The sequence below is a fragment of the Myxocyprinus asiaticus genome, chromosome 18 (genome assembly GCF_019703515.2).
Source record: "Myxocyprinus asiaticus isolate MX2 ecotype Aquarium Trade chromosome 18, UBuf_Myxa_2, whole genome shotgun sequence".
Classification (NCBI taxonomy): domain Eukaryota; kingdom Metazoa; phylum Chordata; class Actinopteri; order Cypriniformes; family Catostomidae; genus Myxocyprinus; species Myxocyprinus asiaticus.
The window spans coordinates 27,522,381-27,544,779 of record NC_059361.1 but is presented as its reverse complement, the minus strand read 5'-3'; the positions used below and the strand labels follow the sequence as shown (position 1 = coordinate 27,544,779).

At 38.3% G+C, this 22,399-nt stretch overlaps 1 protein-coding gene across 9 annotated transcripts in view; it reads left to right on the top strand.

The window, feature by feature from the left end:
• LOC127455987 (copine-2-like) overlaps positions 1 to 22,399 on the top strand; it is a 74,304-nt gene that overhangs the window by 28,497 nt on the left and 23,408 nt on the right. For 6 of the 9 annotated variants that reach the window (XM_051724231.1, XM_051724235.1, XM_051724229.1 and 3 more), the window contains 3 exons: positions 965 to 1,043; positions 11,647 to 11,849; positions 13,714 to 13,852. In XM_051724231.1, coding sequence (XP_051580191.1) covers positions 965 to 1,043; positions 11,647 to 11,748 — 181 coding nt within the window. In that variant the 3' untranslated portion in view covers positions 11,749 to 11,849; positions 13,714 to 13,852. Of the gene's footprint in view, positions 1 to 962; positions 1,044 to 3,490; positions 3,507 to 4,413; positions 4,572 to 11,646; positions 11,850 to 13,713; positions 13,894 to 15,026; positions 15,102 to 15,187; positions 15,260 to 15,370; positions 15,455 to 16,214; positions 16,305 to 16,668; positions 16,768 to 20,168; positions 20,253 to 20,737; positions 20,798 to 22,399 lie in introns of those variants that run through there. The other 3 variants (XM_051724238.1, XM_051724239.1, XM_051724232.1) reach the window with 3 other exon arrangements.

Genomic DNA, 22,399 nt, shown 5'->3' with positions numbered 1-22,399 from the left:
TTATAGTAAAAAAAAGCAGGTATTGCAATTGCCCCTGGTCTTCCCTATAATCTATAAGGGGTCTGTTTTTGTTTTGTTTTTTTTGGTTAGTGAGTGTACCATAACATTTATTTTGTTCATGTACTGCATTATTACCGCTAGATGGCGCAGAAAAGCAATAATAACAAAGTGAATCTGTTGAGCCTTTTTGTACTGTTCTCTTGAACGGACGTCCAGAGAATAGTGATCATCTGCACAAAATCACACATGGCAGTCACTATAATTAGGCTACTGCCATGACATGTGATGTACAGGGGAATGTGTCTGCAACATAAACAATTTTAAGACATCTAGTTTTAAATAGGTGAAGTCAACAATGATGATGGCGATGATCAGTGCAGATAGCCAACACACCAGTTCCAAAGAGTCAAGTATCCTCCAAATTTATTCAGTCTCGTCCCCTGACTCCTTCAGTGCTCTCTGACATTGTCTTTTATTGTCTTTTAAAACAAAAGCGATATGGTTAAATGGGTGGAAAGAAAAAAAAACAGACCTCCATTTGATTTCTTTTCTATAAAATCTCTTCATTTCCCCTCAGAAGCCCCTCAGAACAATGCGCGCGTTTCCAAATACGTCAATGAATGTATAAAATACAACCAAGGCCAGTGCGTGTTATTCTTTTTCTCTGGCTTTTCAAGCTCTTTCCGAGAGTGGCAGTGCGCTTTAAAAGAGACTAGCCCATGGTAATGACAGACATGATGTAGACAGGAGCGGAGTTGTCAGAGCTGAGAGAACTGCACAACTGTTGGGTTCATTGAGCGCGCGACTCTGGAGCCTCAACACGATTCAACCAAAGCGAAGCGCTTCTTCGGGTTTACCTTCTCACATAACAGAGATTGGCATCGTTTTTTTTATTTTTATTTTTTTTTATTTTTATTTTTTCCACTGGATAATAAAATGAACCCAGTATCGTTTTGAAACGCAGAGTTGGTGCAACCAGTAATACAACGACAGAGAAGACGCTCAAGAAAAGTAGGCTACGTATTCCGAGAAAGCTTCGAGAGGTGAGTTATTATTGAGTTGTATAGTGACTTCATGAAGTAATCATTCCCATTCATAAGCAAGCCGGGTTTGCGACATTCTACCTTCTGAAAGGAAACCACAGAAGCATAAAGAGTTCCATTGTCGGCTTGCACGAATAAGTAACCAAAAATACAGTGTCAATCCAAAACCGTTATCCATTAACAAAAGCGTCACATCCATCAAAAACTATGAATATTTTAAAGATGCCAATTTCCAATGCCAACTGAATTTTCAAAAATATATCAGCTCTTTGTATCTTTTGAAAGTTTGTTTTTTAAGTAGCCTAATTAAAATATATATTTTACATATTGAACTCGTTCTTTTGTTGGCGTATAACTTACCTTTTATCCATTTACGTTCAGACAACAACAACCTTCATTCATACTGATCTCAGTTAGCCTTTACAAACTTTTGCTGTTGTTGTTGTTGTTGTTGTTCTTGATGCTGCAAAGCTCTAGATTTTATTATACATTAAACATGATGTTGCGCTGTTTTAATCCTTTACTGAAGATGTGGTTTGACAACTGAGCAGAAAGGGAGCGTGATGCCTAAACTGTAGAAGTGACTTGAAGTGATGCTTGAAAAATATAAAGCATCAAGTGTTTTGTCTTGGGATATTATTACTGGCATTTCATCAGTTTCCAAAATTTTCTTTGACTTATGTACTGTAAACTGTAGATTAACTTATTAACTACACATATGAACATTTAGTCCTTTGCTTATTGTTCAAGAAAATGCCCATGGTCTTCATGTTGTAGTGATAATACACTCCTTTCTGCACTTTTACATACCAGCTGATCCAGAGGCCTTTGAGTAGTAAAATTTGTTTCAAAGAAAGCAAACTTACAATCACTAGTCATAAGGGAATATTTAGGGCTACCGCACACTTTCAAAGTGAACTGAAAGCTCACTGAAGACTTTAGATCTTGCTCTATACTTCTAGTTTGTACTCTTTTAATCCATATTTACCATGTAGGTAGTGTTCTCCATTCTGATAAACTGGAAAACTGGACACCCAAGGTAGTGTAATTATGTTGTAGTTGTTCTTCTTTTGGTAAAGTCCCTTAAGTGCAAAGTGTCCTGATGTATGATTTAGGTTTATGTGTCATGTTTGTAGAGTAAATAATTAGCTTCTACTCAGAAACTTCCATTATTGTGTACAACACAAAATATTAATTATATGGTGAACTTAGAGTGATACATAAAGTAAAATAATAATTGTGAGTTCCTTGAAAATGCTTGAAAAACCATAAAATTAAGATTTAAGTACTACTAACTCAAACGATCAAGAGCAGAGCTGAGGTTGTGGGGAATACCCATAAGCCCTTGTACTTAAATAATTTAAGCACATATGTTTGGTCAAAACAGACTTATTGGGGCATTTAATTAGTTGATTAAGATCTTTTTTAGTATTATTGATGTTCTTTCTCTGTAATTAGTTGTTTTGTGTAAAGTCACCATAAGGGTCAATAGTGTTCACTTTGGTGAAGTTGGATCCTGTTCAATCCATGTAATTTTTCCTTGCACATGTGAATGTGCATAGCTGAAGTGCAGCTTTATCAGCATTTCTTCTGGGGATCAATTTTTAATAACTGACCTCAGTCATTACTTTCTTTTGAGCCAGATAAATTAATTAGAAAGAATAATATTAAAGTTAATTCAAAACAAAATGCTATTAGTTTTTAAATCTTATTAGTGTAACATACATTTTTAAGTAACAAGTTGAATGAGCTGATACATATATATCTAGCGTATATCTAGTGTATATCTAACGCAGGTTTTCTAGTTATGCTGACATAAAATGACCATAATTGTAATTTACTTAAAAAGTGTGATGCAAAAATGCTACATATATATTTTAATTAAATCCAACAGATAATTTTTTCCGTGTTGGCACACAATTACAGTCAGGTTTAAGTCAGATTAAATCACTATTAAACATTACAGTAGACCCAGTTTACACTAAAAACTTGACATCTATGGCTCGTATTTCTTTTACATTTAAAGGAATCTTCTTAGTGCAATACACATCAAGTTAAGCTCTCAATAACCACAGAACATTTTGACTCATCCCTCAGTTTGTAAAAAAACAAACAAAAATGAATAGCATTTACAGTAATGCACTTACAATAAAAAGTCAATGGGGCAAGGCAATCTGGAGGTGTTAAAAGCAGAATGTGAACTTTGTGTTTTTGTTAAAGCACTTATATTAAATCTTCCATACAAAATTGTGTGTTATTTGAGCTATAAAGTTGTCTAAATCATCCTTTTAACAGTGGGACTACTGCTCTAGGCAAATTAACTATGGTTATGCGTTTACTACACACTTTGTGTGGGTGGAGTTTGCACAATATAAACAGTACTTTGCAGAGAGTTAGATCTTTTTCTTTACTGTCTTTACATGATCATGACAGGAGGTGAAATATTGGATGTAACTTTGCACGGTTGGTAAGCAATTACAGTAGTCTTATGTTGTGTTATAATGGCTGTTTTCGAAACTGTTTATTTTTACATTTATTGCAATGCCACTGCAATGCCTTGTCCCATAGACTTTACCATAAGTGTATTACTGTACACATGATGTTTGTTTCTTACAAATTCAGGGATGAGTCTAAATTAATTTCTGTGGTAATCAGCAGCATGCCACAAATGTTGTCTCTCTCTCTCTCATGAAATGTCTTATAAAGTCAAGGGGGCTGACAGAGCACTTTGCACTTAACTATGTTTTGAACATTTAAGTATGTGTTCTTCACAGTTGAGCACTTGTTTAACTTTTCTGCAACTTACTTAAATGTATTTCTTTGATTGTATTTCTTTGATTGTAATTGTATTTCTTACAGAGACATTTCTTAGAGATACATTAAGCTATGTGATTTTCTTTGCAAAGTGTCGATCGTTATTAAGCAGTCTGGTTTCTTTATTGGCCCAGCAATGAAATATGCCTGCAAATTTCATACATCATTTTTTTACGGTTTTACAATAAGCAATGCAATCATTTAAATAGATAAAAAAGACATAACGAAATACTCCACGCCTGAATATACACTTGTTTTGCACTTTTGTTTCTGGACGTCTTCTGTCTAGTAGTACTGCACTTTGCAGATAAGTAATGAAGTTCAGAGTTGATGATCACATAGATTAAGTCATGTTTATGGTGTCATCTCAGAATGCATTGCCATTTTGACCACAAATGGGTGAACCCATGTCAGAAAAAGACACTAAATGATTTTTGGACATTGTTCCAAGACAACACCGATATAAATGGGCTGCAGGGTTAGACAGAGGGCTACTAATTATTGCAGTGTCTCTGACATTGACCTGTCTCTATCCGGTTGTCCTTTTTTGTGCAAGGTTTCCTAAGGGAGCTTGAGTATTCAGGCAGCTCACACTGTTGTGACTGTACATCCCATTTTCCATGGCATCACAGTCATGTGGAACGTGTCTGTGGAGGCGAGGGCGTGGTCGAGCATTCATCTGAAGAGAGAGGAAGCGGTAAGGGTTTTCACCTGAGATGAATTGCTGGTTGTGGAGTGGGACGTGGTCATGAGTCTGTCAGTGGGGAGAGAGGAAGCGATAAGGGCCATCACCTGGTGATAAATGATATGTAACACCTGTGTCTCGTTACAGTGATGACAGAGATGGGCTTGAAAAGGCCACCAAGAACGCCAGTGAGGGAGAGAGAGTCAGCGACAGAGAAACACAAAGCTGTGAAGCTGAAGTGTATATTTATTGTGAACCTAAAGTGTATGTTTGTTGTGAAGCTAAAGTGTATACGTCGATTGTGAAGCTGAAAAGCCAAAACTCTGATTGTGAAGCTGAAAAGCCAGAACTCTGACTGTGAAGCTGAAAACGCTGAATAAAAAGCTGACTTACCTGGACTGTCACCCCACTTCCCGCTTCCTTATTGTTGAATCCTTTACACTGGTAATTGCTGTTTCTATGATCGCAGTGAGAGACGGGAGAAATAAAAAGGGGGCCAGACCTCAGAGTAAGAGAGAGAACCCAGCTGATATTTCGTGTGTGTTGACGGTTGCCATTCCCAGAGTGTTTGAGTGTTTATATGTGAAGCTTACCGTTATGCTGTTAAGAGAATGTGTTTTGTGTTATTAATAAATTTACCTTTGAGTTGGATTCGCCGTCTCCTGCTTCCTCATTCCTCGAACCTTGTTACACTGGTGCCGATACGTGGGAATAGAGGAAGAAGGATACACTGTCATGAAGTCATCACCGCTGGAGGAAGTCTTCCGGTCCCTTGCCAGCATTCACCAGGGCCAACACCAGGCCCTCATGGAGCTTCGGAGAGAGCAGCAACAGCGCTTTGAGGCGCTCCTTCGGGCCCAGGAGGAGGACTGGCGGGTGCTGCAGAGCTTAGTACCCCAGGAAGGGGCGGCCACCCCATTCCCAGCAGCAGCGCACCCCCACATGTTGCTCACTAAGGTGGGGCCTCAAGATGATCCTGAGGCCTACCTGGAGCTCTTTGAGCACACAGCCAAAGCTCTGAAGTGGCCATCTGGAAGCCCAGATCACAGCACAACAGCTTCCGGTCACAAACCTCCTGGACTACTCAGTGCTGAATAAGTCCATCTTGCAACGGGTCGGCCGTAGACCAGAAGATCATCACCAGCGTTTCTGCTCCTTAACGCTGAGCGAGGTTGGCCACCCGTTTGCCTTTGCCCAGCAGCTCCGTGACGCCTGCCGGCAGTGGGTGCTGGCCAAGGAGGACAGTGACGCCGAGGATGTCATCAACATGGTGGTGCTGGAGCAGTTCGTCTCCCGGCCGAGTGGGTCCAATGCCACTCAACCGGTGTCGCTGGACGAAGCAATCCAGCTAGTGGAAGAACATCTGGCAGTGTATCCGGGGGCCGGCATGCCCTTCCCCCATCTAATGTCTCCTCCCCTGTTCTCTCCCTCCCCTTTCCTATCGTCATGTTTTATTTTGCTGGAAACGTGGAAACATTCCCCCAAGACCGGCTCCTCTGTCATGGGGGTTCTCTGCTTCCACAAACCCCACCTCTCCCCTCTCTTCATCCCAGGTGAAGCCACGAATGTGGGCGGAAGGCTTGGGCTGGTCTACTGGAGTTGTGGGGAGCTGGGTCATGTTCGAGAGCAGTGCCCGGTAATAGAGGAGGGACACAGGACACTCGGTCAAATGAAAATACAACACAGCTGTTGATACCAAAGGGCCGTCGGGAAATGTTATTCCAGGCAGCTTATCATAATCCGATGGCAGGTCACTTGGGACAGGGGAAAATACTAAGCCATCTCATGGCCCTTTTCTATTGGCTGGGCATTCACAGGGATGTTCGCCGGTGGTGTGCGGCATGCCATGAATGTCAGCTGGTGAATCCGCCAGCCACTCTAAAAGTGTCATTGCGCCCCCTTCCATCGATCAAGGTTCCTTTCGAACAAAACAGCACGGACCTCGTCGGGCCATTAGAATGGACAGCACACGGGTATCGCTTTATGTTAGTTCTGGTGGAATACGCAAAGCGATATAATAAGTCCCACTGCGCAACATTTCAGCACGTAGTTTTGCAGGGCACTCTTCAAATTTATTCAAAAAATTCAAAATTATCTCCTGAGTGGGGATTCTGAAAGAAATCCTCACTGATCAGGGCACAGCTTTTATTTCACATACACTACGCGAGCTGTACGATTTATTTGGACAAGCACGTACCATCCCCAACCATACGGTTTGGTCGAACTATTTAATAAGACATTAAAGAATATGATTCGTAAATTCGTGTACGAAGATGCTCAGAACTGGGATAAGTGGCTCGAACCCCTGCTATTTGCAGTGCGAGAGGTCCCGCAAGCCTCCACAGGGTTTTCCCCATTTTAATTGTTATATGAGCATAAGCCCTGTGGCGTGTTAGACATCATGAAGGAAAATTGGGAGGAGGTACCTTCACAGAGCAAAAATGAAATTCAGTTCTTTCTTGAATTGAGAGCAAAACTCCACACACTGAGGTGACTGTCACAGCAGAATTTGCTACAGGTGCAAGAACGTCAGTCCCGGCTGTATGGAAGGGGAGCTCAGCTACGGAGTTTGCACAGGGAGATAAAGTACTTGTATTACTGCCCACATCGAGCTCAAAATTACACGCAAAGTGGCAAGGGCCCATTGAGGTCACACGGCGATTTGGGGAAGTCGATTATGAGGTAGTGTGTACAGATAGGGGCGGGGCATATCAGATTTACCATCTCAACTTACTAAAACCATAGAGAAAGGCGGTACTCGTATTCTTGGTGATGGTAGTTCCAGAGAGGAAGGAGCTTGGACTGGAGGTGAATCTAAAAGCCAATCACTTCACCCTGGTCCCTTGTGGAGACCACCTCTCGCCGTCACAATGTGCAGAGGTTGCCAGGTTGCAAAAGAATTTCTCTGACAACCCCAGGGGTAGTGGTACATAGTCGTCCACATCGCTTACCCGAACACAAGAAACAGGTAGTACGGGAAGAATTAAAGTCCATGCTCAATATGGGGGTAATAGAAGAATCCCACAGTGATTGGGCCAGCTCGGTGGTTCTGGTACCTAAGAGCGATGGCTCGGTCTGGTTCTGTGTGGATTATAGAAAAGTTAACGTATTGTTGAAATTTGATGCTTATCCAATGCCTCGTGTTAACGAACTACTCGATTGGTTGGGCATGGCTCCCTTTTTCGTCATTGGATTTAACAAAGGGACATTGGCAGATCCCCGATGTTCCGTGAAAAAACGGCCTTCTCCACACTGTTTGGCTTACACCAATTTGTGACCCTTCCATTCGGTTTGTTTGGGGCCCTGGCTATGTTTCAGCATCTTATGGACAGGGTCCTCAGACCACATGCTACGTATGCCACTGTCTATTTAGATGATATCATTATTTATAGTAATGATTGGCAGCGGCATATGCAGCATCTGGGGGCTGTTCTGAGGTCGCTGCGACGAGCGGGGCTCACGGAAAACCCGAAGAAGTGTGCAGTTGGGCGGGTGGAGGTACGGTATCTGGGGTTCCACTTGGGTCATGGTCAGGTGCTGCCCCAAATTGATAAAACTACAGCGACTGCAACCTGCCCGAGACCCAAGATCAAAAGGAGGTGAGACAGTTCCTGGAGCTGGCTGGCTATTATCGTAAGGTTTGTGCCTAATTATTCGGATGTCACCAGCTCGCTGACTGATCTCACTAAAAAGGGAGCTCCAGACCTGGTACAGTGGACGGAGCTATGCCAACAAGTATTCACACTGGTAAAAACTGCAATTTGTGGCGGGCCGCTTCTGCATTCCCCTGACTTCTCTCTCCCTTTTGATTTGCATATGGATGCATCGGACAGGGGGCTGGATGCTGGGTGCTGTACTTTCCCAAGTGGTGGAGGGGGAGGAGCACCTGGTGCTGTACCTTAGTCGGAAGCTCTCTGTGAGAGAGATGAAGTACAGCACCATAGAGAAGGAGTGCTTGACCATCAAGTGGGCGGTCCTCACTCTCCTCTACTATTTGTTGGGACAAGCATTCACCCTCTGTTCAGATCATGCCCCACTCCAATGGCTCCACCGCATGAAGGATGCCAATGCACGGATCACCCGTTGGTATCTGGTACTCCAGCCGTTTAAGTTCGAGGTGGTCCACAGGCCGGGGGTGCAGATGGCTGTCACAGACTTCCTCTCCAGAAAGGGGTGGGGGGGGTGGGCAGTGGGCAGGCCGGACAGTTCCCCCAGCCTGAGTCAGGCGTGGGGGTATGTGGAGGCGAGGGCATGGTCGAGCGTTCGTCCGGGGAGAGAGGAAGCAGTAAGGGTTTTTACCTGAGATTAATTGCTGGTAATTGCTGTTTCTATGTTCGCAGTTTGAGACGAGGGAAATAAAAAGGGGGCCAGACCTCAGAGAGAGAGAGAGAACCTAGCTGACAAGTCGTGTGTGGTGGCGGCTGCCATTCCCAGAGCGTTTGAGTGTTTATATGTGAAGCTTACCGTTATGGCATTAAGCGAATTTGTTTTGTGTTATTAATAAATGTACCTTTGAGTTGGATTTGCCATCTCCCACTTCCTCATTCCTCGAACTTTGTTACAGTGTCATTATTCTGAGAATGGTTGCCAACACTGCTGCGCCATATAATGGTTATTTGATTGCAGAGTTCATATAGAATCTGAAACACCCTTGAGGTTAGAAACAAAAATATAAGGTGCCGTTTTGGGATGGAAACTTAGGTGAGTGAGTGATTTTCTTTTTTTATATATACATATATATTATTTATCATTATATATATATATATATATATATATATATATATATATATATATCTGTGTGTGTGTGTGTGTGTTTGTGTGTGTGTGTATATACACAGGCTCTGTGTATTTATATACTTGTACGTAAACAGGGTCGGAGAGTAACGGAATACATGTAACAGGATTAAGTTTTTAAAATGCAAAATATATATTACTGTATTCCACTACAGTTAAATCAGCTGTTAATGAGAATACAGTTACATTCAAAACTTATTTTGATTACTGAAGAGATTACTTTTATTGTCATTTGTTTCATTTTAGGTTTAGTCTATTCAGTTGGAAAACATTTATCCATATATATGATATGAACCAAAGAGCGTATTGAACAGCGGTGAAACACTTTCTTAAGATGTGTTACATTCATACGAGTGGACAGAGAAGTAAGTTTGAAGTAAGTTTGAAGCTGCAGAAATAGAAATAAACCTTGTGTAAATTGTCATGTGAATATTTAGCTTTATGCTAAGCTAAAATGCAATTTTTAGCCATTTTACATGCACCTGTTACCTGGCATGATCAAAAATTTTTTATCAAGAAATCCTTGTTAGATCAGAATGTTATTTCTCTAGTAAGACCTTTGATATTATGGAAAAAATCTTATTCTTGATGAGAATTTCTGAAAATATTTAAAAATCCTTCAAACAAGATCACTTTGCTTTATCTTGTATTAGAAGCAACATTGCATAAGATATTTAGACCTTTTTTTTACAGAGAAAAATCTACCAGTGCTGAAGAAGTAATCCAAAGTATTTAGAATACGTTACTGACCTTGAGTAATATAACGGAATACGTTACAAATTACATTTTACAGCATGTATTCTGTAATCTGTAGTCGAATACATTTTAAAAGTAACCCTCCCAACCCTGTATGCATATACAGTAAGTATATAAATATATATAAGTCCAATAGGCTTTTAACCTAAGATTACTCCACTAGATAATAACTAGCCAATAGTTTTGTGCTGCTTTATCACCATTTCATCCCTAATTGCTCTCTCTTTAGTTAAAGTTGGTCAATAGGCTGATTAACTGAAGCTGTTCTATAACCACAAAATGATGTTTAACATATTTTGTGTACTGTCGTATATGATGTACAATAATTACAGATTAACTATGTACAGTAATTACAGATTAACAACCTCTGGTTGTCAACATGCTAAATTGTAATATAATTTGGAATAGGTGATCTAATGTGATTCAGATGTTTGGCCTGTGTAATTTTCCCTTACATGCTTTGTCTATGGTGGTCATATCCTAATTGTGGTTTGAGACATTAACACAGAAAGTGACGGTGGTACATCAACTAAGCAACAAGAGCCTTCACTGTATTCCTCATGTCCTGGTGTGATGCTCATTTTCTGTTTGTTTGTGTATTTGCGTGTCTGTCTGCATTGATGTGTGTGGAAATCATTGAGTGTTTTAATGTTTTGTATATTAGGAGCTGTTTGTCAGTTGACCATGAACATGTATCCTTGTTTCATAGAGATATGATTAAGTTATTTCTATGAGAAAAGGTCAGTCAAGGCTGTGTAATTTATTTCTTTACAAGGTTCCAGATCACAATCTGTTTTTTTCTTGTTGCAAGTAATTAATATACAGATAATTATGAGAGCCAATTCTTTATTCTATTTGAACTTTTTAAATTGCCTTTCTAAATATTTTCGATAATGCAGTCCTGGGATTGTTTAAGAGAATCATACATTTTAAGACATACTTTATAGACACATATAGGGGCCAAAAGTCTGAGACCATCTGTAAAAATTATTATTATTTTTTTCTCATTAGGAATTATATTGTCAACACACAATTTAGTGGAAAGTTGAATTGAAAAATGTACGTGAATTTCAGTATATCTTAGTATTTGGTATGTCCCCCTTTGCTTTGATGGCAGCATTCATTTGTGCTGGCATGGACTCCACAAGTTTGTACAAAATCTGATGATCCATGTTATCCAGCATGTTTTGAGAATGTTTGTTTGCTTCAATGGATGCAAGGAAATCTGACCTTTTGTACAAAGGAATTAACATGGTAAATTTCACAAATTTTGTTCTTTGATTGGTGACCTAGAAATAGTCTTAAATATTTCTTAATCATTTTATAACATTTTGTTGTTTAAAATTTTTCAAAATCCAAAAAACGTTCTGTTTTTTTCCTGGTTGAAATTAAGCTAAATTTTGAATTAAAATTTTTCAATGTGGACTTTTGGACCCCACTGTATATATGAATTTTGTATGTCACTTTGGTCATTTGTCACTTATATAATATTCTACAAATGAATATGGATGAATGTACAGTATATTAAATAAATTACACTTTTGTTCTCCCCAGGGTGTGGGAGACGAGGTACTCCCGTCTATATGGCCTGTACTCTGGGCTCAGGCCCCGACGCATGCCCTGCCATTGGGCCCCAGCACTGTGTCACAAAGGTAGAACTTTCTGTCTGTGGCTCCAACCTGCTGGACCGTGATGTGGCATCAAAGTCTGACCCCTTCTGTGTTCTTTTCCATGAGGTGGATGGCAACTGGGTGGAGGTAAGGAGCAATATAAACTGTTCACTTTCCATCTTACATTTACAGATTAATGGAGTTATTGTGGTGTTAGGGGATGAGCGGTTTGATAATATGGGTTAACATTTGATAACAGCTGGTGATAACATGAGATAGAATATAGAAACAGAATATAGAGAAAATATGGAAAAGACAGTGGTGCCAAATAAACTATTTGGACACATTTGGACACTCCAGTCACACTTAAAAATTGTCTTGATGTCATTTTATTTAATAACAATTCACACAGGTTCCCTTGCAGGTGTAGATCAACACATTCATTATGGACATGTTCCACTAATGTTTGACATAATTTTATAAAAAAAAGAAAATATTATAATTGTATAATTTGATGCTTTTCTTGAAAAGTGGTTTGTATTATATATTTTATGTTTTAAATACCACATGGTTTGATCTTTTCTTACATAATGAAAAGACATTCATACATTTTTAAAGAAAAAGCTTAAGTTTGGAGCATATAGGGCTGAAATAGCTTGCAAAAATGAGGAACAAAGGTCTTTGTACACTGAATAAAAATAAACCTTGGAGCAAAACAAGGTTGCAGTGTGAGAGCACAGATGCGTCTCTACGGTATTGTGCCCTGAGCAGCGCAATCATCACAGGCCTGTGCTGCTGGTCAGTAGGGCAAGCCAGCACATGAAATTATTCTTTCACAGCATACTGTAACCATGGAAACAACAGGTGGAACAAAGGAATGTGTTTGTTGTGTAGAAAAGGTTGTTAAAAAGACCACTTGGATGTTAATCCTCAATTTTAATGATAATCTCAAGAACGCTAATAAAAAAAAAATGGTCCGACTTTATATTAGGTGTCTTTAACTACTATGTACTTAAAGATTTTATACAAATGTACATAGGTGTTGTTGCATTGTACTTACATTTAAAGTACCTGCATTTAATTACATTTGTAGTTACACTGTTTATCTTATCCTAACTCTATCCACTGACTCCAACCCTAACCGTAACCCTACTCCTAAACCTACAGTACCCATACTTCAACCTCAGTATCAGCAAAGTTGAATCTTGTGAGAATTTTGCAGAACAACATGAAGTTACACAGTAAATACATTGTATTATATGTATTCTAATGTTAGTAAATGGTAGTTAAAGACACCTAATATAAAGTGTAACCAGAAAATTGTTAGAGTGTGAAATTTCTTTTATAGAACATTTACTTACTAGAAGTTCACAGTGCTAAAGTACCTGAATTAATCAGTGGTCCTAAAAATTGGTTTAAATGCAAAATGTAATTTTGTTTCTTTTTAGTTTTGGGTGAAATGTTACCTAGACATGTTTTTGTCAAATTACAGTGAAAATATAAATTATTTAGCCAGGCTGATATATTGGTCTATCACTAACTTTTGATCGACTCACTAGCATTTTCTTTTCTTTTCATTTAATTTGCAAAACTCAAAGTAAGACCAACATCCTTACTTTACATCTGAAGTACACATAATGGGTGCATTAACATTTAACTTTTTCATTACAGTTGCACTGTTACTGGATGCAAATCTGTTTCTCACCCACACCTATCATATCACTTCTGAAGATATGGATTTAACCACTGGAGTCATATGGATTACTTTTATGCTGCCTTTATTTACCTTTTGGTCCTTCAAATTTCTGGTCACCATTCACCTGCATTGTGAGGACCTACAAAAATCAGGAGGTCCTCACAATCAGGAGTTGAGATATGCTTCTAAAAATCTTCATTTGTGTTCAGCAGAAGAAAGAAAGATACATCTGAGATGGCATGAGGGTGAGTAAAAGATGAGAGAATTTGAATCAATTTTTATTCACATGGCCTCTGATTTGTGTGTCGATTCCAGCTGGCTCGAACAGAGACTGCCATTAACAACCTGAATCCAGTGTTTGGTGTGAAATTCCAAGTTGACTACTGCTTCGAGGAGGTCCAGAAGTTCAAGTTTGCCATGTTTGATGAGGACAAGTGCAGCACCCAGCTATACGAGCATGATTTTCTGGGCGAGTTCACCTGCACGCTGGGAATGGTACAGTAGCATATTCTTATTCCGCCTGCTTTCAGATCTTACTGTTATATGCTGTTTTATCATTTCTGATATTAGATCATCTTAAAGGGATAGTTCCCCCCCAAATATTTCCTCACCTTTATGTTGTTCCAAAACTGATTGTTGTTAGATGTTAGGCAGAATGTCTCAGTCACCATTTACTTCAATTGCTTTTTTTTCTCTGTACAATGAAAGTGAATGGTGACTGAAACAAATATTCTGCCTACCATCTCCTTTTGTGTTCCATGGAGAAAAAATGTCATATAGGGTTGGAGCATCATGAGGTAGAATAGATATTGACTTCATGTGAATTTTCATTTTTGGGTGAACTATTCATTTAAAGGTATAGTTCACCCAAAAATGAGAATTCTCTCATCAGTTACTCACCCTCATGCCATATCAGATGTGTATGACTTTCTTTCTTCTGCTGAAAACAAACAAAAATTTTCAGAAGAATATCTCAGCTCTGTAGATCCATACAAGCAAGTGAATGGTTTCCAGAACTTTGAAGATCCAATAAGCTTATAAAGGCAGCATAAAATAATCCACAAGACTCCAGTGGTGAAATCTATTTATTCAGAAGCGATATGATAGGTGTTGGTGAGAAAGAGATAAATATGCATGTCCTTTTTTACTATAAATTCTCCTCCCTGCCCAGTAGGTGGCAATATGCACAAAAAATGTGAATCGCCAAAAACAAAAGAAAAAGAATGTGGAAATGAAATTGAAAGTAGAGATTTCTAGTAAGAAGGGACTTAAATATTGATCTATTTCTCACCTACACCTATCATATCGCTTCTGAAGACATGGATTTAACCACTGGAGTCTTATGGATTACTTTTATGCTGCCTTTAAATGTTTTTTGGGACTGTAAATTTCTGGCCACAATTTACTTGAATTGTGTGGACCAACAGATCTGAAATATTCTTCTAAAAATCTATTGTGTTCAGCAGAAGAAAGTCATACACATCTGGGATGGCATGAGGGTGAGTAAATGATGAGAGAATGTTCATTTTTGGGTGAACTATACCTTTAAAAAAAATTACTTATTTACTTTTAAGAGCTCAGGTGTGATTAATTAGCCTCTACTTATCTTTTTATCTGTTTTGTTTTAGATTGTATCAAATAAGAAGCTACATCGACCACTGATTTTAGCTAATGGCAAGCCAGCAGGGAAAGGGGCCATCACAGTAAGGCACCAAATAATACACTATAACAGGCATATGCATTGATAGAGCATGTACTAGAGCATCAGGATATGCTATGTTTGGTCTAGATAACAGCGCAAGAGTTATCAGACAACAGAATAATCACCCTGACCATGTGTGGGAGGAAGCTGGATAAAAAGGTGAGTTGAGAGGTTGTGATAACCTGTTCAGGCACTCTCAAAAGCTCTCAAATTTGTACAATAATAGATACGATGATGATGATTATGTTTTTGTTTCTGACTGTATTTCAGGACTTTTTTGGTAAATCAGACCCCTATTTAGAATTCCACAAACAAGGCGATGATGGAAAATGGATGATGGTTCACAGAACAGAGGTAATATGCTGAATGTTTTTATTATTTTTTTTAATTATTTTTTTTCTCCCCTTTTTGGCATGCCCAATTCCCAATGCGCTGTAGGCCTTCATGGTGGTGTAGTGACTCACCTCAATCCAGGTGGCGGAGGACAAATCTCAGTTGCCTCCATGTCTGAGACTGTCAATCTGCGCATTTTATCACGTGGCTTGTTGAGCACATTACCGCGGAGACCTAGCGCGTGTGGAGGCCCACGCTGTTCTCCGCGGCAGCCACGCACAACTCACCACATGCCCCACTGAGAGCAAGAACCACATTATAGCGACCATGAGGATATACTTAAGGATATAAGTATAAATGTATACTTATGAGGAGATTAAACCAACGTGACTCTACCCACCCTAGCAACCGGGCCAATTGGTTGCTTAGGATGCCTGACTGGAGTCACTCAGCACACCCTGGATTTGAACTTGCAACTCCAGGTGTGTTAGTTAGCGTCTTTACTTGCTGAGCTACTCAGGCCCCTAGTAATATGCTGATATTAAAACTCCTATACACACATGTTACTGCTTTATTAGGAGTATCCGTCCATTTAATGAAGGCCAAAAAATATCTGATCTATTGTGGATGCCTTACAAAGGTAACAATACAATAAATGAGCTGGAAGAGGCTGAAACAGACCACATAATGGATATGGAATTACTGATGGAAAGAGTAGAGGGTGTGTTGAGTTGATGCAGGGAAAATGTCTACTGCCATTTATTCTTATATGGATTTTTAGGTCATCAAGAACACTTTGGATCCTGTATGGAAGTCCTTCACTGTGCCTCTAATTTCACTTTGTAATGGAGATGTGGACAGAAACATCAAGGTGCGTTAAGGGATAATGTACAGTCATTATCGCAAAATAAATGATGATTGGGTCTTGTATCATCCTGAAGAAGTTTATTTTGGGAAAATGACTACATGACTGCACATTTTCCCAGTTATTATACAGTTGCTTACCAACTAAACAAATAAATAGACATGAAATATTGATTTGAGTTGAAATTATTTTATTATGTGAGAAGGAAGAGTGATACAAAATACATGAAACTAGCACAATGTTGGAGATTGATTTCTAGGGACAGTGATCAAATATACTGTTTATTCATGCAAAAATATTTGCATCCATACCTTTTCGTCATGTTCGTATAAGTCACATATCAAAGTAAATGTGTGATGTCATACTGTAGGTGCTGTGCTACGATTACGACAATGATGGAGGCCATGACTTTATCGGTGAGTTTCAGACTACTGTCAACAAGATGAGTGAAGCACAGAATTCAGTGGAGGTGAGTTTATCTTAAATGAACTTTAAAACAAATTTGTTTTTTTTTTACATTATTTAAAAAATGTGCCTATTTAAATAATTTAAGAATTTATACTTCATGGTAGAATTAGTTTGTACTGTCTTTAATTTATGCTGATTTAAATAAAACATAACTACTGTAATACAGTAATGAGAATTTAATGAGAAAGAACTTTGAGAATGATATAAATTACAAGACTTACAAAGACATTTTTGATATATTATGATAATGGAAATTTGGGGGGAGAGTGTGCTTAAAGGTATAGTTCACCCAAAAAATTACAATTCTTCAATCATTTACTCACTCTCATGCCATTCCAGATGTGTATGACTTTCTTTCTTCTGCTGAACACAAAGATTTTAAAAAAAATATATTTCAGCTCTGTTGGTCCTCACAATGCAAGTGAATGGGTACCAAAATTTGAAGCTCTAAAAGGACATAAATGCAGCATAAAATGTATCCATATGACTTGAGTGGTTAAATCCAGATCTTCAGAAGTGATATGATAGGTGTGAGTGAGAAACAGATCAATATTTAAGTCCTTTTTTACAATCAATCTCTACTTTCACATTCTTCTTATGTTATTGGCGATCTTCATGCTTCGTGCATATCGCCACCTACTAGGCAGGGAGGAGAATATATGGTTAAAACGGACTTAAAGTGGTCATGAAGTGCTATTTTTTTTATCATTTTATTATCTTCCCTGTGGTCCAATGATAATGTTATAAAAGTTTTTTTGTACCAAAACAGTCACAATTTAGTAATATATGATCATTTTCCACCCTGTTTTCGGCCCTCTGTCTGAAATGCTCGGTTTTGGCCTAAGTGCCTCCTTAAAACTTCAATGTAAACACCCACTGTTATGATTGGCTAACATCATGCAGCCCCTTAAATTCAGCAAACTCAGTCAGAAGAGAATGAATAAGCCCCTCAAAATTGTAAAACAAAATCGCAGGGTTTACACAGTGCACATCCAACACATTGCATCTGAATATATTAAACTATTAATCTCAAGCACAACTGTTAACACTCAGCACCATAAACAATCAAACAGTCATGACATTTGAAATATTCATGAATGAAATGGTTTACTTACAATTTTGAAGTGTTTTTAACTGCCCTGTCTTTCAATAACAGTTCCTTTGCAAAGCTTGAATCGTATTATAATGATTTATGAGCAATCAACGCTGACATGAGCTGAAAAAAACTAACACATCATTGTCCAAAGAACGGTGAAATGATGCACACACATACTGTAGGCGCACTGAGGTACACATTGCCGGAAACACACCGAAATGGTCAAAGACGTCCATTGTCAAAGACGTCCATCGTCAAAGATGTCCTATGTTTACATACACCAACAATTAAAAATAGTGTAGATGTGTGAAGGAATGTTTTGTGCTCAAAACAAGAGGCAGCAGCTGAATGAAAAATAATTGCTTCTCCCTTTCAGAGTTGAAACTTGACACAAAGAATCTGTGTTCATATACACAAGTTCTTGTTCATATACAAAATAATTCAAAATAGTCCAGATGGATCCCCTTTGGTGTTATGATAGGAACAGTTAGCCACGGAAGGCCTGCTCTATTGGCTTGAACTGCACACCAGTGGGTGGGGCTAAGGGTGTGATGTCTCAGATTTGGGATGTGTAAATACAAATGAGCAATGTGTCATGACGTCACGAACAGACAGATTTCAAAACGAGATGTTTCAGCAGGGTGGCAACTATAAATGCTCTTTTTAGAAATTTACAGTGTGTTTTTCTAGTACAGTTACCTCTTATATGTCTCAATATCAAGGAAAATTGTATTCTCCATTTCATGACCCCTTTAAATATTTATCTGTTTCTCACCCAAACTTATCATATCACTTATGAAGATATATACAGTATTTAACCACTGGGGTATGATGGATTACTTTTATGCTGCCTTTATGTGCATTTTAGAGCTTCAAAATGTTGGTACCCATTCACTTGCATTGTGAGAACCTACAGAGCTGAGATATTCGTCTAAATATCTCCATTTGTGTTCAGCAGAAGAAAGAAAGTCATACACATATGACATGGCATGAGGGTGAGTAAATGATGAGCTAATTTAAATTTTTGGGTGAACTATCACTTTAACTGTCATGAAAATAATGACATAATTCTAAAATTGCACCTAAAATAGATTCCTTTTCATGCAAAATAGAATTTCTTTTTTGCTTTTGATTTTGGGATGAAATACGACCTGGACATGTTGTGATGCCAGGCTGATATATTGGTCTATCACTGACTTTATCACTAGCATTATATTCCTCTTTCACTTCATTTGTAAAACTCAAAGCTAAATGTGCATCCTTGTTTGACATCTCTGAAAAACACAATGAATGCATTAACATTAAACTTGTGCATTAAAGTGCATTTATAAGATGAGTGAAGAATTAGTGAGTGAGTGAGAGAGAGCGAGAGAGTGAGAGAGAGAGAGAGAGAGAGAGAGAGAGGAAGTGGGAGGGAGAAACATAGAGAGTAACTGGCTCTTTTGAGATGAAAATCGCTCTGATTTTACCACTGCCTTGTGCACCCAGTACAAGCATTGTGTGTCGCCAGTCACACTTAGGCAGAAAATGTGTAAATATTCTCCTGGAGAAAGAATTAGTGCACTAATAAATGCTTTTTCACTCATTTACAGTTCTGACATTCTGTTGCAGAGCATTAGCTTACATATATGTTTTATAGCATGTTGTAAATGACTTGAGCTCCCGCAGATTGTCACCCCTCTGGCTTCATACTATGTTCACATCTTACTTGAGTGCTCATGCTAGAATTGACAGATGATGGTAATACTCATGTTATCACTTCAAAGTAGATGTACAAGTATGGTAGCTTCTGTTCGAAAATACTGTCTTACTGATTTTTAGATGAAGTGCTCATGTAAATAAGGGAAACCTTAAAATGGTACAAATCCATGGCTTTAATATTAAGTAAGAAAGCTTATCTTGAGATGGGTGGATGATGGCCCTGTATATACTTTTATATATGTATTTACTTTTAGTACAATTTAATGATAGCAAACAAGATGTCCACAGAATAGCTGAAATTAAACAGTCATTTTGAGCAATATTTACTTACATATTAATTTGCCTACATATTTATTTACATTCACTAATATAGATTTTAGAACTGACAGAAGGGGGAGGTAACACGTATGTTAATCGGTCAAGTGGGCTTTGTTCATGGCCAATGCCAATTATCTTAAAATTAAAAGCCATTATTGTTTATTATTAATTAGCCATTATTATTAAAATTGGCCTATAAAACAGCCTGGCCAACATATCAGTCTGTCACAACTTTATTAATGGCCTTTAAAGAAAGGTGGACAATAACATAGTGCTCTCTCTTACAGATTGAGTTTGAATGCATTAATCCCAAAAAACAGAAGAAAAAGAACTACAAAAACTCTGGGATCATAATTGTGAAGTCATGCAAGGTAACAAAATAGGCTATTGATCTTCCTCATTTAATCACCAGTATGCTGATTTAAAATTAAGAATTATTGCAAATAGCAGCAACAAAAACCAGCATTAAATACATTCTGTATGCACATTGAAAGACATTCCATACTACTATTGTGCTGGCTTATTTATTGCTGGTCTTTAATGGTGGCTTTGGTGTAAGGAACGATTAATTTAATAGTGCTAAATCCACATTAAATAACATGTATTAATATCAGCACAAAACACCTGTCAGTCCTGCACCGTCATGTAGCTTTAAACTTTTGTGCTGATGGAATGAGTCATTAAACCAGGAAATGACTCAGTTATTGTCAATAAAAAGTCACATTATGTGCACACATACAAACCTATACAAGGAGTTAAATTAACAACCTTTTGCCTATGGAATGTCCAAAATGGTTATGTGATCTGTTTATGTGAATAGAACACAGTCACATGTTGTATATCTATTATTTGTTAGATTACAAGGGACTACTCCTTTCTGGACTATATTCTGGGTGGCTGTCAGCTCATGTTTACTGTGAGTATGATTACGTGTTTATAATCTCTTGATTTGAATGTCTCTTTTAGAAAGGGGGGTGGGGGGGTTGTAAAAAAAAATAATAATAATAATATATATATATATATATATATATATAATTTGTATGCAGATGGTTTTGTAAATATATTCTGTAAATGACAAAATTTCAGCTGAATTTCAACACAGCTCCATTGAATAGTGTTATATTTGTATGGTGGGTCCGTTTGGCATATAACATAAAAGTCTGAAATTGGTGAATAAGGCACATAAAATGTGTTTTCTTTTTGTACACTGTCCAGTCGAACAGGCTCTATATATGGTTCTTTTATGTGACTCAATTGCCTTCACCAGTGTGATTGGTAAGAAATGATACAGAAAGTGAGTGAAATTCACTGGTTGCTATAGTTACAGTGCGCTGCAGTGTAGAGGTTCATGTCTCTCATTTGAAACTAAACACAGAGAGCGACAGGGGGATGTAAAAAAGAGAGAGAAAGAGACAGAGAGAGGAAAAGGGAGAGATGGAGAAAGCGAGGGAAGCCACATGAGCCTCTGAACAAAGGAAACGATTTGGGGAAAGTGATTTCAATATCTTGTTTGCCTGTTGCCACCTTACGACTCTCATTCCAGTTTGTTGCCCTGCAGAATATGATAAGCCCTCATATAATTTATTTTCTCTGTATAGATTGTTATTTCTTTAAAGATGTTTGTAAACCAACACTTCTTGAATAGTGTATCTATGACACTCAATCAATCTTATGTGCAGATGAGATCTTCTCCAGAATTGCAGCTGTGGGCTTAAGCCTTGTACAGAAACAGAGTGGAGCTGATTGGAGTAGAGTAGCTGTTTGCTGATGCGTTAGTGCTTACAGGCACCTTTATGGAAACGGAGTGCAGAGCTCAGGGTTCAGCAGGGTTCAAACAGACCTGTGAATGCAGCATTCAAAGGAGAGTTAATCCAAGAATATATTTTTTTTAAATCTGCAAAAACAGAAAGTTCTGAAATGCTTGGAACATATGACCACATTTCCAGATCAACAATGCCTGATCAGTTCTTGTGCAGTGCTTGTGGCAGATTTCAGTGTGGAATGTTTAGTGTACCTGACACAATATAATGCAAGCTTTGCAAAGAGGCTGTTATTGAAGGATGAGGTAGGACAAACTATATTGGACACAACAGCAAACCCGCAGCCCATGTGGATGCACAGCAAAGTGCAGTATCTCCTTTCATAGAAAAGAGTGTTTACATAGAAGTCTTAAAGGCACAGCGACATAAAATGGCTCGTTTAATTCTAAAGATCATAGAGAGGGTTGAAAATGGTTGAGAAACACTAAATTGTAACTGTTTTGTTTGCAAAAATACCTTGACTAACATTAAAGGGACCTCATGGAAAAACATTAAATGTAAAAACAATATTAAATGACCACTTTAAAGGGATTATAGTTCACCCAAAAATGACAATTCATCAGTCATCATTTACTCACCCTTGTATTGTTCCAAACCTGTTTGACTTTCTTTCTCCCAAGTCACACAAGGAGATATTAGGCAGAATGTTAGTCTCAATCACCATTTGCTTTCAATGTGTCTTTTTTCCACACAATGAA